The following is a 13,844-nucleotide window of genomic DNA, read 5'->3' as shown; positions in this document are numbered from 1 at the left end:
GTTAGCGTTCCCCTATATCAAGGCCCTGTTCTCTCTGTCCCGTGACGGTTCGTTACAGTTTGTGTGGATTTATTCCTTCGTCTTGTTCCCCAGTTCCTGTCTTGCCGTTTTCAAGTGGACTTAGTTTTTTGTCGTTTAGACATCTTTTGTTTTGCCCTCCCTGGGAGGTGTTTAGTTTTATCCCTGTTAGTGTTTGCCCCATTGTGGGTTTTTTGGTTTAATAAAGTTTTCTTTGTTTACCTGCTGTCTGCATCTGGGTTCTTCCTGTCAGTGTTATGACAGAAGTCTCTACTGAAAGCATACATTTAAATGAACTAAAACCGCAACATGCAGCATTTGCAAATACCTTTATTACATGCAGATTAATGTGGACAATCGCTGTATGAATGACGTAGATGCGCCATATAATAGCTGTGTATAGAAGTCTCTTGAGGCTGCAGTATTCTTTACTTTTTGTGTTCCAATATTGTTAAATGAATTCTTGCTGATTACAATAAAATTAAAAGTAGGCCTAATATAAACATATCAATGGGTGTTATTTGTTAATGCCATGTTATTTGAGATTAGCATAAGATATTTGCACAAACCATCAACCTACTTTATTAAAGGGGTCATATGACACGCCTAAAACAAATAATATAATTTGTTTTAGATGCAAGTAATGTGTATACACAATTTAAGGTTCAAAAACACTGTATTTTCCACATACCGTGCATGTTTGTATCTCCTCTTTGCCCTGCCTCTCTGAAACGCGCAGATTTTTAACAAAGCTCATCGCTTTGAAAAGCGAGGTGTGCTATGATTGGCCAGTTAACCAGTGCGTAGTGATTGGTGGAATACTGCAAGCATGTGACGGATATGTAACGCTTCTTACCATATTTGGAACATCAGGTTCCAAAGCAATTGTACTGACAGGTACGCCCACCTTACTTGCGCATACATTTGGGCGGTCTTAGTCAAATCATACCACGTAGATTGACGTAGATTTGTGGGGGTGTGGTTACACGAGGCGTTGCAGGCAGGTCTTGGTGAGCCATCGCTTTTAGATAGAATGCATCCTTTATTCCGACACTTTCATTAAAGCAATTTTACGTGTCTAATACATGCATGGGCAACTTATAACACACCAAAGACACAGAAAAACGCGTATTTGCGCCATATGACCCCTTTAAATACTGTTTAGGTGACTGTTAAACTAATAAACATTTGAAGTAATATTTCCAAAATTGCCAGTCAGAATTGGGTAATTATAATAGTTTGTTTTTGTGTAGAAAAAGAAAAGTTGTTACATAAGGGAATTTCATGTTCGAAAAAAAACTCCCCGAAACCTATACGAACGTTGGGGGGTGGGGGGTGTATTGAGCACAGAAATAATACATCGTACGTCCAACTCGTTTTTTGACAAGTTGACCATGTCAAGCATGAGAAGACAACACGTTTAACATTGTAAAGAAGTCAGAATGCATGAAACGCTGCTAAACCAGCCCTTTAAGATCTACTGTAATGCAAGTATCTAATATAATGTTACACATTAGGGGTGTTTATTGTCACTGGTCTCATGATTCGATTCGATTACGATTATTATGTCAACGATTGTATTAGCACCAATTGTATTATTGCTCCTGTATGACATATCGCTTATTGCTCCCTGATCTCTCTGTAAGTCGCTTTGGATAAAAGCGTCTGCTAAATGACTAAATGTAAATGTATGATTCGATTCGATATCCCGATGCATCGCTTTGCAGCATCAATTTTAAAAATCACTGCACAAGTCTGTCTCCCTCACACTTAAACACTCAAGATTCAAGATTTTATTTGTCACATACACCTTGTAAACATGCAGTGAAATGTTAATTTGTTACACTCATAAAACTGTGCAACAGAGGAGAATATAGAAAATATATGTAGAAAATATATATACAAAGGAAAATAACAAAAACATTACAAAGAAGTTTAAAGATTGTTCTCTTATGATAAATAAGAGGTTTAAATAAGAGATCAGTGTTGAGGTAGACAGGCAATGGAATCAGAAATATGCAAATATATGTTACTGTGTTATAGGTACAATGGTAAAGTGCAGTGAGCTTATGAATGACATTACACTGTCAGGATGTGTCCATATTAAGGTCTATAATGGCCTGGGGGGAAAGCTCTTCTTGAGCCTCTCTGTTTTGGCCGACAGACTGCAGAAACATACGGTCTTTAATGATTTTGACAGCTCTGACTTTGTATTGCCTGTTGCACTTTACGTGCTTTGAAGATTGGTTGCACTGCAATCTGAGGAGGAGTCAGAAAGCTTCCAAAACTACCTTAATTTGCGTTTTTGGGAAATTTGGAGGTCATACAGATGTTAAACTACTTGAGGGTGAGTTAGTAATTGATGGCAGAATTTTCATTTTTGGCCGGAGTGCCCCTTTAATACCCTGTTGGCTGATGTTGTAACCTAGGAACTGAACTGGTGTCTGGTAAAAGCAACATTTTTCAGCTTCGAGGAAGAGGTTTTTTTCTGGAGGTGCAGCAGGACCTCCACAATGTGGTGCCGATGTTTGGCCATGCTCCGGCGGTAGACAAGGGTGTTGTCGATGTACACCAGGACAAACTTGCACAGGAAGTCCCGGGGAACGTCGTGCATGAAATCCTGGAATACGGAGGGGGCATTGACCAGTCCGTATGGCATAACTAGGTATTTGTTATGACCTGCGGGCATGAGGAAGGCAGTCTTCCACTTGTCCCCAGGGACTAATTAACTCACAGGCCTACTGGGCATGTGCCCAGTGCACCAGACCAGCAGGGGGCCCTGGCAAATTTAATATGTGTATTTATTTTCTCAATAAAATAGCACTGAATACTGTGGATTTAAGTAAGTAAGTAATATAAAATATAGGAATTATTTTTTAAGTTGTGAAGTATAAACCGTAGCGAATAAATCAAATAAATAATCCTAATGCATTGCCGCGCTGTTGAGTGTAACACTGTGTAATATAAGCGTGCAGAAGTCACGTGTAGAAGACAGTTTATAAATAACAAAATAACAAACCACAGAAATGTGTCAGAGATATCTCAGTTCGCTGTCTTTAATGGCCATTGAATAGTCTTGTGTGAGACAGCTGGATTTGGATTACGTCAAAGAGTTTTCTCCGAGGAAATCACGAAAGATACCTCTCAGCTAAGTTAAAACCAACTTCTTTATTAAGATAACGTTAAATGCTTTGGTGATTGATATTGCTTATTTGTAATGCATGAACTGTTAAATGGTCGTCAGTGGACCAATCAGAAGACCCTGAAGGCAGGAAAAGTGTCGTAAGCTTTTGTTTACAATAGCAAGTTTGCATATGGCAATTTTTATTATCAAAAGAGTGCCACGAGACCCTCGCGGTTTGCGCTGCGCTTTTTCAAACTGTTCCTGAGCGCTTTGTCATGCGTTTTTAGATGCAAAGATGCATTCTGTGCGAACCGCTCTTAAGTCCTGTGTATTAGGTGCCTCACTATTGTAAAATATATGATGCAAGGGGGCCTTTGAAACGTTCGTGTCCAGGGCACATCAAAGTCATAATCCATCCCTGCTCGTCCCCCTCACGTATCTGAATGAGATTGTATACGCTGCGAAGGTCACATTTGGTGAACTGCTGTGCCTCAGAGCTGTTCTAGAGCAGCTGGGATGAGGGGAAGTGGGTAACTGAATTTCACTGTTACCTTATTGAGGGCATGGTAGTCGATGCAGGGCCTTAAGCCTCCTCCTTCTTGGTCACAAAAATAGCTGGAAGCAGCAGGGTACTTAAAAGGGCGATGAAACCTTGCTTGAGAGCTTCTGAGATGTATTTGTACATGGCCTTCTGCTCTGGGATGGAGAAAGGATAGATTCTCCCATGGGGCTCTGGCTCACCTGGTAGCAGGTCAATTGGACAGTCCCATGGTCTATGCCAGGGCTGTACGTTAAAGGTGCCAAAGAATTCATTGAAATAATATGTTAAATTGTTTTCTGATATCTACAGTACATAGATGGTATGTGGCTTTATTAAGTACCAAAATGATCCAGAAACGGATTTACATGTCCATTTACAATCCCAGGATTTGTCCCTAGAATGAAAAGGTCTATTATTACCTTATGTGGAAGGGCATGAATATTAATGTTGAGCTCTGCTCTGATTGGCTGTTTCGCTGCGCCGGTTCATGCCACTAGCTCACACAGCAAACACATACTGCTACTGTCAGGCGTGAAATGGAATAAGTGGATAAGATCTCTGCTTACTGCATTGGTTCTAATGGCAATATAGTCAAAATTGCCCCCTTCTTAAATCAGTATCAAAACACTGAGCGAAGCCTGCTTGATATTGTCCCAGGTTCAAAAAACTGTTCCTTTCACTTTCATCACGTGACTCCTGTGCTGCAAGTTGCATTGTAAACGAGGCTTAAGGGGCATATGAACTTGCACGATACAGGTAAGACACGTCAGACTATAACTGTGCAGCTCACGCTGTTTAAAGAAGATGCTCAGCTTGCGCAGACCCTCCTGACTAGATGCATGTCTGCGCAGCTTGCATTGTATAAAGAAGATGTGCATGAGTTTATAACTGACAAGCTTGCACTGTACAGATGACACATGGCAGACTTGATAACTGCCCAGCTTGCGCTGTATAAAGAAGACGTGTCTCTGCGCAGCTCGCGCCTAGACGTGCCTCACTTCATAACGTCGCTGCTTGTTTAATCGCGAGGTTTCACTGTAGACATCCTCCGATGCCAATTTGATAGACATCGCCCAACCCTACTCACAATCAGTGTTGGGTGTAACTAGTTACTAAGTAATAGTTACTGTAATTTAATTACTTTTCACTTGAAAAAGTAAAGTAAGGAATTACTCTTATTTTTTCTGTAATTTAATTAGTTACTTCTGATGTAATTAAACTAAATACTTTGTGTAATATACTGTATGTGTGTGCAATAGTGGAATTAACATCAAAATTCAAAGTCTAACTTTAAAATGAATGCTTTAATGTATAATTCTCACATTTGTAATACTTTGGTCAGTAAATAAGAGTACTTTATGTAGTTTATATTATTTGAATGAATTAAAAGAGCCGTTTCATGTCTATCCTTGAATCACTTAACTAATCAAGGTTGATGTAGGATATAGAAAGTAATTAGTAATAAGTGACTAAATACTTTTTGAAGAGAGTAATTTGTACAGTAATCTAATTAGTAACTAGTAATTAATTACTTTTTCAGAGTAATTTACCCAACACTGCTCACAATACCTGTAGAACTTCCGATGATTCGGCTGTGCACGTCTGGCTGGCCTAGAACATGGGCGGGTATATGCAACGTTGGGGGCATACATCCTGACTGTAACGCCACAGTCGGTGTTATGTTGGGATTGGCCTCTTTTTCAGTGGTCAACATTAAATTGTGCTCCTTGCAATTTAATATTCTAGCATGGGTTACAAATTATTTTGCAGACCCCCTTGCTATCAACTGTGGACCCCTTGGGGACCTCACTTTTGGGACATCTGTTCACGTTTTCCCACTAAAACCTAATCCCAGTGTAGTAAACCTTTCTCTACTACATCAGTTAGTGAGAGATACAGGCTATAAAGATAGCACAGTAGTTTTATAGCACTTTTATTAATCTAGAACAATGCCTCTCAGATCCCCTCCACTGCCCAGTTTGTTCAGTGATGTTTTTGCAGAAACAGGACTGATCCCCTTAAAGTGATTCTGCTGTTCTCTCTTAAAGTAGGCGATATATAAACCATTTCAACTGCTTCGCCCTGCATTTCTGCTCCCTACACCCAGAAATGGGTGTAGGGAGTCGGACTCGTGACCAGAAGGTTGCCGGTTCGATCCCCAGGGCCGGCGGGTAACGACTGAGGTGCCCTTGAGCAAGGCACCTTACCCCTACTTGCTCCCCGGGCGCTTCAGTGATAGCTGCCCACTGCTCTGGGTGTACGTGTGTTCACCACTTGCTGTGCGTGTGTTCACTACTCTCTGGGTTAAATGCAGAGTCACATTTCGGGTATGGGTCACCATACTTGACAAATAATTGAATTATATATATATTATATTTGTAGGGGCAGTTGTGGCTTAATGGTTAGAGAGTTGGACTCATGACCAGAAGGTTGCCGGTTCGATTCCCAGGGCCGGCGGCTAACAACTGAGATGCCCTTGAGCAAGGCACCTTACCCCTACTTGCTCCCCGGGCGCTGCAGTGATAGCTGCCCTCTGCTCTGGGGGTACGTGTGTTCACTACTCTCTGGATGGGTTAAATGCAGAGGTCACATTTCGTTGCCTTGTACTTGTACATGTGCAATGACAATAAATTGAATCTAAATCTAAATCTTACCCATCTTTCCACATCACCTGACCTTTTGGCTGCCTGTAAATAAGCTTCAGACACCAGCGCACTCAGGTTACTATAGCATCAACACCATGACGCAGTTTCTCGTTCCCTTCTCAGGAATCCAGTTTACATAAATAACCTGAAACATTTTGTAATGCACTTGTACATTTCTCTGTAGAAAAACACGCAATATCATTAAACTTTCGTTTTAAAATCTATTTAAATTTCTTTGTTTTATATTTACACAGATTGCGAAGAGTGTCAGTCATTTTTCATCGGTGAATGTGACGTTCATGGTGCTCCATTGTTCATTCCTGACACCCTTGTGCCTGTGGGGGCTGCAGACCGGGCCAGACTTACCCTTCCTGCTGGACTGGAGGTTCGGACATCTGACATTCCTAATGCAGGACTCGGGGTGTTTAACCAGGGTGAGATTCTTCCAATCGGAGCACATTTTGGCCCTTATGAGGCAGAACCAAGCAAAAAGGAGGAAGCTGTCAGCAGTGGATACTCGTTTGTGGTGAGCCTGTTGCCTGAAAAAGCACTTACAGATTTAACAAATATTGCCAGGTGCTACAAAAAAGTCTGCAAAAATATGCAAGGAAGGATATACAATTCATGGATTAACGAGTATCTTGTCTGATCAATTTGTTCCTTTTGTTTGAAGAGACCTTAACAATTCTTCAAGGAGGGTGTTTGACAAACTCTGTATAGGAAAAGCTCCCATGCATCTTACAAATTAGGAATTTCATTATATCTGACCCAATTATTGGAAATTAGACCATTAAATCATCATAAATCTAAATTCAGTTGTTTAATTCTGATTTTAATGAATCATGGTGGGGATTGAGGCAATTGATATAACAATCAGGAATGCAACAGGTAAGAAATGAACTAAACACTTGTAATTGGATGATTCAATTGTATACACCGATCAGCCACAACATGACCACCTTCCTAATATTGTGTTGGTCCCCCTTTTACAGCCCCCCTACGCAACAAACTGTGATGCACTGTGTATTCTGACACCTTTCTGTCAGAACCAGCATTAACTTCTTCAGCAATTTGAACTACAGTAGCTCGACTCTTGTTATTGGACCACACGGGCCAGCCTTCGCTCCTTGTAAATCCAATAAGTGCAGATAATAAACCTTATAAAGAGGGATCCAATGTTTTGATCACAAGGTGAATCAAAACGTCCAAAGATGTATATACAGTACATTAAGTCCTTCTATAAACACAAGAGGTAGGCTAACATAAGCAACACAACATATGACCAAACTAAAAAGTGACAATGAATATGAATGACTGAAAACAAATCCGTAAATATACTAAGTAAAGTATGTACAGGGCAATATCTTACTTGGATTGAGCACGATTGAGCATAAAACAATGTGTCAAGATACGGGTCTCTCACACTTTATTTTGGATAACAGAGCACACTAGTTTATATTGTTTATTTATCTCGCAGATATACAAGAGTAACAACTTGCATGAATATGTAGATGCCAGAAGGGAAACACACTCGAACTGGATGAGGTGAGATATTATAATTATCATAAGAATATTGACGGTTCTGGAATGCATGCAACCTCTTAAAGGGATTTACTCAAAGTAACATCTTAATCACTTGCTCACCTTCATGTTGTTCTCATTTTATGTGACATTCTTCAGTGGAACACAAAAGACGTTTGCTGTAGGATTGTAGTCATGATTTTAAAAATGCTTCGTCACAATTCACGTTCACTGTATGAAAAAGGATTCATGGTGAATGTAAGCATCTGTTGACTACTGCTGTCAGTTCCTACATTCTGTCTTTTGTTGTCTACTGAAGAAATAAAGTCATAGAGGTTTGAAATAACACAAGGCTGAGAAGATGATGAGCAAATAATACCAGAATACATATACTTAGTCTCAAAGTGTCACTAATGAAAGTATCAATATATACTAAGCTTGTTTTAATACAATGGTTTTTTTTTTTTGTCTTTTTCTCAGGTATGTAAATTGTGCTCGCAGTGAAGAGGAACAAAATCTGGTGGCATTTCAGTATGAAGGAGCGATTCTGTACCGATGTTGCCGGACAATCAAAACTGGTGAAGAATTGCTAGTCTGGTATGGAGAGGAGTATGCCAGAGGTTTTGACGTCACTTTTGACCATCTGTGGAACACTAAATGCTCTGACAGAGGTATGAAAGAATAATTCAGTTTGTGAAATTTTATTTTAGAAAGAATATCTCTGGTAATCTTTAGGTACCTCACATTTATTCAGGCAGTCACAATTAAATGACAAAAGATTCTCAGTTTTTCTGATTGTGAAGAGATTCAAAATCGTGATTTATGAACCTCAGCAATTTCATTAAATATGTTTTTTCTGTAAATGTATTGACACCTTATTATGTAATGTTTTGTCTTGTAATGTTGATTGACAGTTTAACTCTGCAATCCGTAATTAGAATATTTCATGTCTGATATTAAAAAAAATGTTGTCGTCTTTTTTAGAGACCGGATCATGTCCAGTGTTTTCCTGCTCTGTGTGTTCATTGTCATACACGGCTCAAACGTATCTCCACAAACATATGAGAAGATGCCATTCTGAGGAGTGTGACAAACTGCTGAAATGTGGAGAGATTAAGAATGAGGACATGGTACCTAAAACGACCTTGAAAACAGAATATGTATCATCTGATAATCTCTGCTCTGCCACCCAGAACGAACTAAAACACAGAGAAGAAGGCAAGGAGAAAACTCACCATTGTGCAGATTGTGGGAAGAGTTTCTCTCTGTTGAGTAGTCTCAGTATACATCAGCGCTCACACACAGGAGAGAAGCCGTATCACTGTTCACAGTGTGGGAAGAGTTTCTCTCGGCCCTACGATCTTCGTGTACACCAGCGTATACACACAGGAGAGAAGCCGTATTGCTGCAAACGGTGTGGGAAGAGTTTCGCTCAGTCAAGTCATCTTAGTGTACACCAGCAAACACACACAGGAGAGAAGCCGTATCACTGCACACAGTGTGGGAAGAGTTTCTCTCTGTTGAGTAGTCTCAGTATACATCAGCGCTCACACACAGGAGAGAAGCCGTATCACTGTTCACAGTGTGGGAAGAGTTTCTCTCGGCCCTACGATCTTCGTGTACACCAGCGTATACACACAGGAGAGAAGCCGTATTGCTGCAAACGGTGTGGGAAGAGTTTCGCTCAGTCAAGTCATCTTAGTGTACACCAGCAAACACACACAGGAGAGAAGCCGTATCACTGCACACAGTGTGGGAAGAGTTTCTCTCAGTGCAGTGATCTTCGTGTACATCAGCGTATACACACAGGAGAGAAGCCGTATCACTGCAAACAGTGTGGGAAGAGTTTCGCTCAGTCAAGTCATCTTAGTGTACACCAGCAAACACACACAGGAGAGAAGCCTTATCACTGCACACAGTGTGGGAAGAGTTTCTCTCGGTCAAGTACTCTTAGTGTACACCAGCAAACACACACAGGAGAGAAGCCTTATCACTGCAAACAGTGTGGGAAGAGTTTCGCTCAGTCAAGTCATCTTAGTGAACACCAGCAAACACACACTAAACCGTATCACTGCACACAGTGTGGAAAGAATTTTACCACATTTAATAGTCTCCAAATACATCAGCGATTACACACAGGAGAGAAGGCGTATCACTGCTTACAGTGTGGCAAGAGTTTCTCTCGGTCAGGCACTCTTAGTAGACACCAGCAAACACACACAGGAGAGAAGCCGTATCACTGCTTACAGTGTGGCAAGAGTTTCTCTCGGTCAAGTCTTCTTAGTGAACACCAGCGTATACACACAGGAGAGAAGCCATATCACTGCACACAGTGTGGGAAGAGTTTCACTCGGTTAAAAGATTTTCGTGAACACCAGCGCATACACACAGGAGAGAAGCCGTATCACTGCCTACAGTGTGGAAAGAGTTTCTCTCGGTCAAAAGATTTCCGCATGCATCAGCGCATACACACAGGAGAGAAGCCGTATCACTGCTCACAGTGTGGCAAGAGTTTCTCTTGTTTGACAAATCTCAGTGTACACCAGCTCATACACACAGGAGAGAAGCCTCATCACTGTTCACAGTGTGGCAAGAGTTTCTCTCGGTCAAGTCTTCTTAGTGAACACCAGCGTATACACACAGAAGTGAAGCCGTATCACTGTGTACCATGTGGAAAGGGTTTTACCAGGTTTGGTAACCTCAAAAGACACCAGCGAAAACACACAGAAGTCTCTCTTTGAAGTTGAAACTTCTGTCACTATTCATGCAGGTCACTTATCAAAACACAGAAAGGGAACTCCCAATTCTATTTGTCACTTACTCAACATTGTGTTGATGACTTTACACTAGGGGTTCGATCTTGGTTTTTTTCTAAACAGGGCCAATGAGAATTAGCAAGTGGGATTTACATGCCTGTCTTGCAGATATAAGATTTTTGTTATCTGTGCATTCTATTGCATTATGCTTTGATTCCTGCCGCTCTGTTGGCAGTCTGGGTGTATGGTGTGGTTCAACAGTCTCACTCCCCCACCTCCCAGGCCACTACCACTTATAGATATAGCAGAGTTGCAGCCTCAGTGTTTTCATGACAGGTTACACTCAAAATAAAGCTATTCTGGAGTTGAGTTGGGGCGACTCAGATGACCCTGTTTTCCTCTCAGGAGTCCTCCTGTTGTTTACTGTAGTACTACCTGACCAAGGCTCCCATAGACACAGATGTCCTAGCTCCTGGGACACATAAGAGCCAAGAGGCATACAGTCTTCTTTGGTGGTCACAATCACTCAGGTTAGAGCCCACTCTATAAGGCAACTGTATGCTTTGGAGTGGCGTCTTTTCATGGACTGGTGTTCTTCCTTTGAGAAGATCCACAGAGATGCTCTGTTGTCTCAGTCACATTTCAGAGAGGCATTGGGTGGTGGAATTCTCCCAAACCTGGCTTTGTGCCTTTTTAGGACCTTTCTTTGGTCAAGTGGTCCTTCAGAGAGATATTTTCAAGCCCTTAAAGTCAGTGAAGATTAGTGCCCTCTTTCAAAAGATAGCCTTTCTGATGGTGCTCACTTCCATCAAGAGAGTTGGGGATCTGCAAACATTCTGTTTGTTTAGTGAGTACCTAGAGATTCGGGACACTCATATGATCCTGAGACCTCAGCCTGGTGCCCAAAGTTCCCACTACTCCCTTCAAAGACCAAGTACTGAACTTGCAGGCACTCCTACAGTCGGAGGAAGACCCAGCCAAAGGGTTAGGCTCTCTGAACACAGACTAGTCTATTGTGTTGTGGATGCCATTTCTGTGGTTTACTGATCTAAGCATGTGCTGTCTCTACTTGGGGCCCAAGCACATTGCACTGTGGTATTGCATCTTTTGGATGCTAGGTAATGGCATCTCCTTAGCAGGATACCACTTCCACTGTACATTTGGTCAGTAGGTTAGTCTACAGTTACTATAGACCCTTTTAGTGTTCACGTCACGACATTTGCTGGAGGCAAAACAAAACGAAAACTCGAGGCGGCCAATACAAACCAGCACAAAGTCTTTTTTTGTTGTTGCGTTGTTGAGTACCATATTTGATGAAATACAGGCTCCAGTTTGAAATTTTAACACATACCTGATGTAATGCATCTATGTTCTGTTAAGTTATGTCTTTTATTTTGAAGGTTATATTATGATTATATTATGATGTTTTGTTTACACCTGTCCTAGTGTTTTCAGGTGTTCCTTGTTTTCCCTCTTTATTTTGTGTACATATACCCCAGTGGTTGTCATTGTCTTTTGTTGGTTTTTACTTTGTTGTGGCATACAGTTCCATGGATTCATGATCATGTCTTGGATTATGTGTTGCATTTTTTTTACCACATTTAATAGTCTCCAAATACATCAGCGATTACACACAGGAGAGAAGGCGTATCACTGCTTACAGTGTGGCAAGAGTTTCTCTCGGTCAGGCACTCTTAGTAGACACCAGCAAACACACACAGGAGAGAAGCCGTATCACTGCTTACAGTGTGGCAAGAGTTTCTCTCGGTCAAGTCTTCTTAGTGAACACCAGCGTATACACACAGGAGAGAAGCCATATCACTGCACACAGTGTGGGAAGAGTTTCACTCGGTTAAAAGATTTTCGTGAACACCAGCGCATACACACAGGAGAGAAGCCGTATCACTGCCTACAGTGTGGAAAGAGTTTCTCTCGGTCAAAAGATTTCCGCATGCATCAGCGCATACACACAGGAGAGAAGCCGTATCACTGCTCACAGTGTGGCAAGAGTTTCTCTTGTTTGACAAATCTCAGTGTACACCAGCTCATACACACAGGAGAGAAGCCTCATCACTGTTCACAGTGTGGCAAGAGTTTCTCTCGGTCAAGTCTTCTTAGTGAACACCAGCGTATACACACAGAAGTGAAGCCGTATCACTGTGTACCATGTGGAAAGGGTTTTACCAGGTTTGGTAACCTCAAAAGACACCAGCGAAAACACACAGAAGTCTCTCTTTGAAGTTGAAACTTCTGTCACTATTCATGCAGGTCACTTATCAAAACACAGAAAGGGAACTCCCAATTCTATTTGTCACTTACTCAACATTGTGTTGATGACTTTACACTAGGGGTTCGATCTTGGTTTTTTTCTAAACAGGGCCAATGAGAATTAGCAAGTGGGATTTACATGCCTGTCTTGCAGATATAAGATTTTTGTTATCTGTGCATTCTATTGCATTATGCTTTGATTCCTGCCGCTCTGTTGGCAGTCTGGGTGTATGGTGTGGTTCAACAGTCTCACTCCCCCACCTCCCAGGCCACTACCACTTATAGATATAGCAGAGTTGCAGCCTCAGTGTTTTCATGACAGGTTACACTCAAAATAAAGCTATTCTGGAGTTGAGTTGGGGCGACTCAGATGACCCTGTTTTCCTCTCAGGAGTCCTCCTGTTGTTTACTGTAGTACTACCTGACCAAGGCTCCCATAGACACAGATGTCCTAGCTCCTGGGACACATAAGAGCCAAGAGGCATACAGTCTTCTTTGGTGGTCACAATCACTCAGGTTAGAGCCCACTCTATAAGGCAACTGTATGCTTTGGAGTGGCGTCTTTTCATGGACTGGTGTTCTTCCTTTGAGAAGATCCACAGAGATGCTCTGTTGTCTCAGTCACATTTCAGAGAGGCATTGGGTGGTGGAATTCTCCCAAACCTGGCTTTGTGCCTTTTTAGGACCTTTCTTTGGTCAAGTGGTCCTTCAGAGAGATATTTTCAAGCCCTTAAAGTCAGTGAAGATTAGTGCCCTCTTTCAAAAGATAGCCTTTCTGATGGTGCTCACTTCCATCAAGAGAGTTGGGGATCTGCAAACATTCTGTTTGTTTAGTGAGTACCTAGAGATTCGGGACACTCATATGATCCTGAGACCTCAGCCTGGTGCCCAAAGTTCCCACTACTCCCTTCAAAGACCAAGTACTGAACTTGCAGGCACTCCTACAGTCGGAGGAAGACCCAGCCAAAGGG

At 41.6% G+C, this 13,844-nt stretch overlaps 2 protein-coding genes across 4 annotated transcripts in view; both read left to right on the top strand.

Annotated features, from left to right (window-relative positions):
* LOC130545907 (zinc finger protein 883-like) overlaps positions 1-10,590 on the top strand; it is a 52,268-nt gene extending 41,678 nt beyond the window's left edge. The window contains exons 1-6 of one of the 3 annotated variants that reach the window (XM_057320834.1): positions 6,767-6,854; positions 7,002-7,216; positions 7,321-7,580; positions 7,806-7,873; positions 8,330-8,520; positions 8,834-10,590. In XM_057320834.1, coding sequence (XP_057176817.1) covers positions 7,869-7,873; positions 8,330-8,520; positions 8,834-10,590 — 1,953 coding nt within the window. In that variant the 5' untranslated portion in view covers positions 6,767-6,854; positions 7,002-7,216; positions 7,321-7,580; positions 7,806-7,868. Of the gene's footprint in view, positions 1-6,582; positions 6,855-7,001; positions 7,581-7,805; positions 7,874-8,329; positions 8,521-8,833 lie in introns of those variants that run through there. The other 2 variants (XM_057320832.1, XM_057320831.1) reach the window with 2 other exon arrangements.
* Positions 10,591-12,152: 1,562 nt separating this feature from the next.
* On the top strand, positions 12,153-12,844 carry LOC130545916 (zinc finger protein 239-like). Its single transcript, XM_057320847.1, has one exon. It carries the CDS (start codon positions 12,164-12,166, stop codon positions 12,842-12,844), a length of 681 nt encoding a protein of 226 aa, XP_057176830.1. The 5' UTR covers positions 12,153-12,163.
* The last annotated feature ends 1,000 nt before the right edge of the window (positions 12,845-13,844 follow it).

Source organism: Triplophysa rosa, linkage group LG22 (genome assembly GCF_024868665.1).
Source record: "Triplophysa rosa linkage group LG22, Trosa_1v2, whole genome shotgun sequence".
Lineage (NCBI taxonomy): Eukaryota > Metazoa > Chordata > Actinopteri > Cypriniformes > Nemacheilidae > Triplophysa > Triplophysa rosa.
Note: the sequence above shows the minus strand (reverse complement) of the source record. Positions and strands in the feature narration are given on the sequence as shown.

Coding starts and splice junctions, on each gene's coding strand:
- LOC130545916 (XM_057320847.1), top strand. CDS start 12,164: ATGATCATGTCTTGGATTATGTGTTGCATTTTTTTTACCACATTTAAT.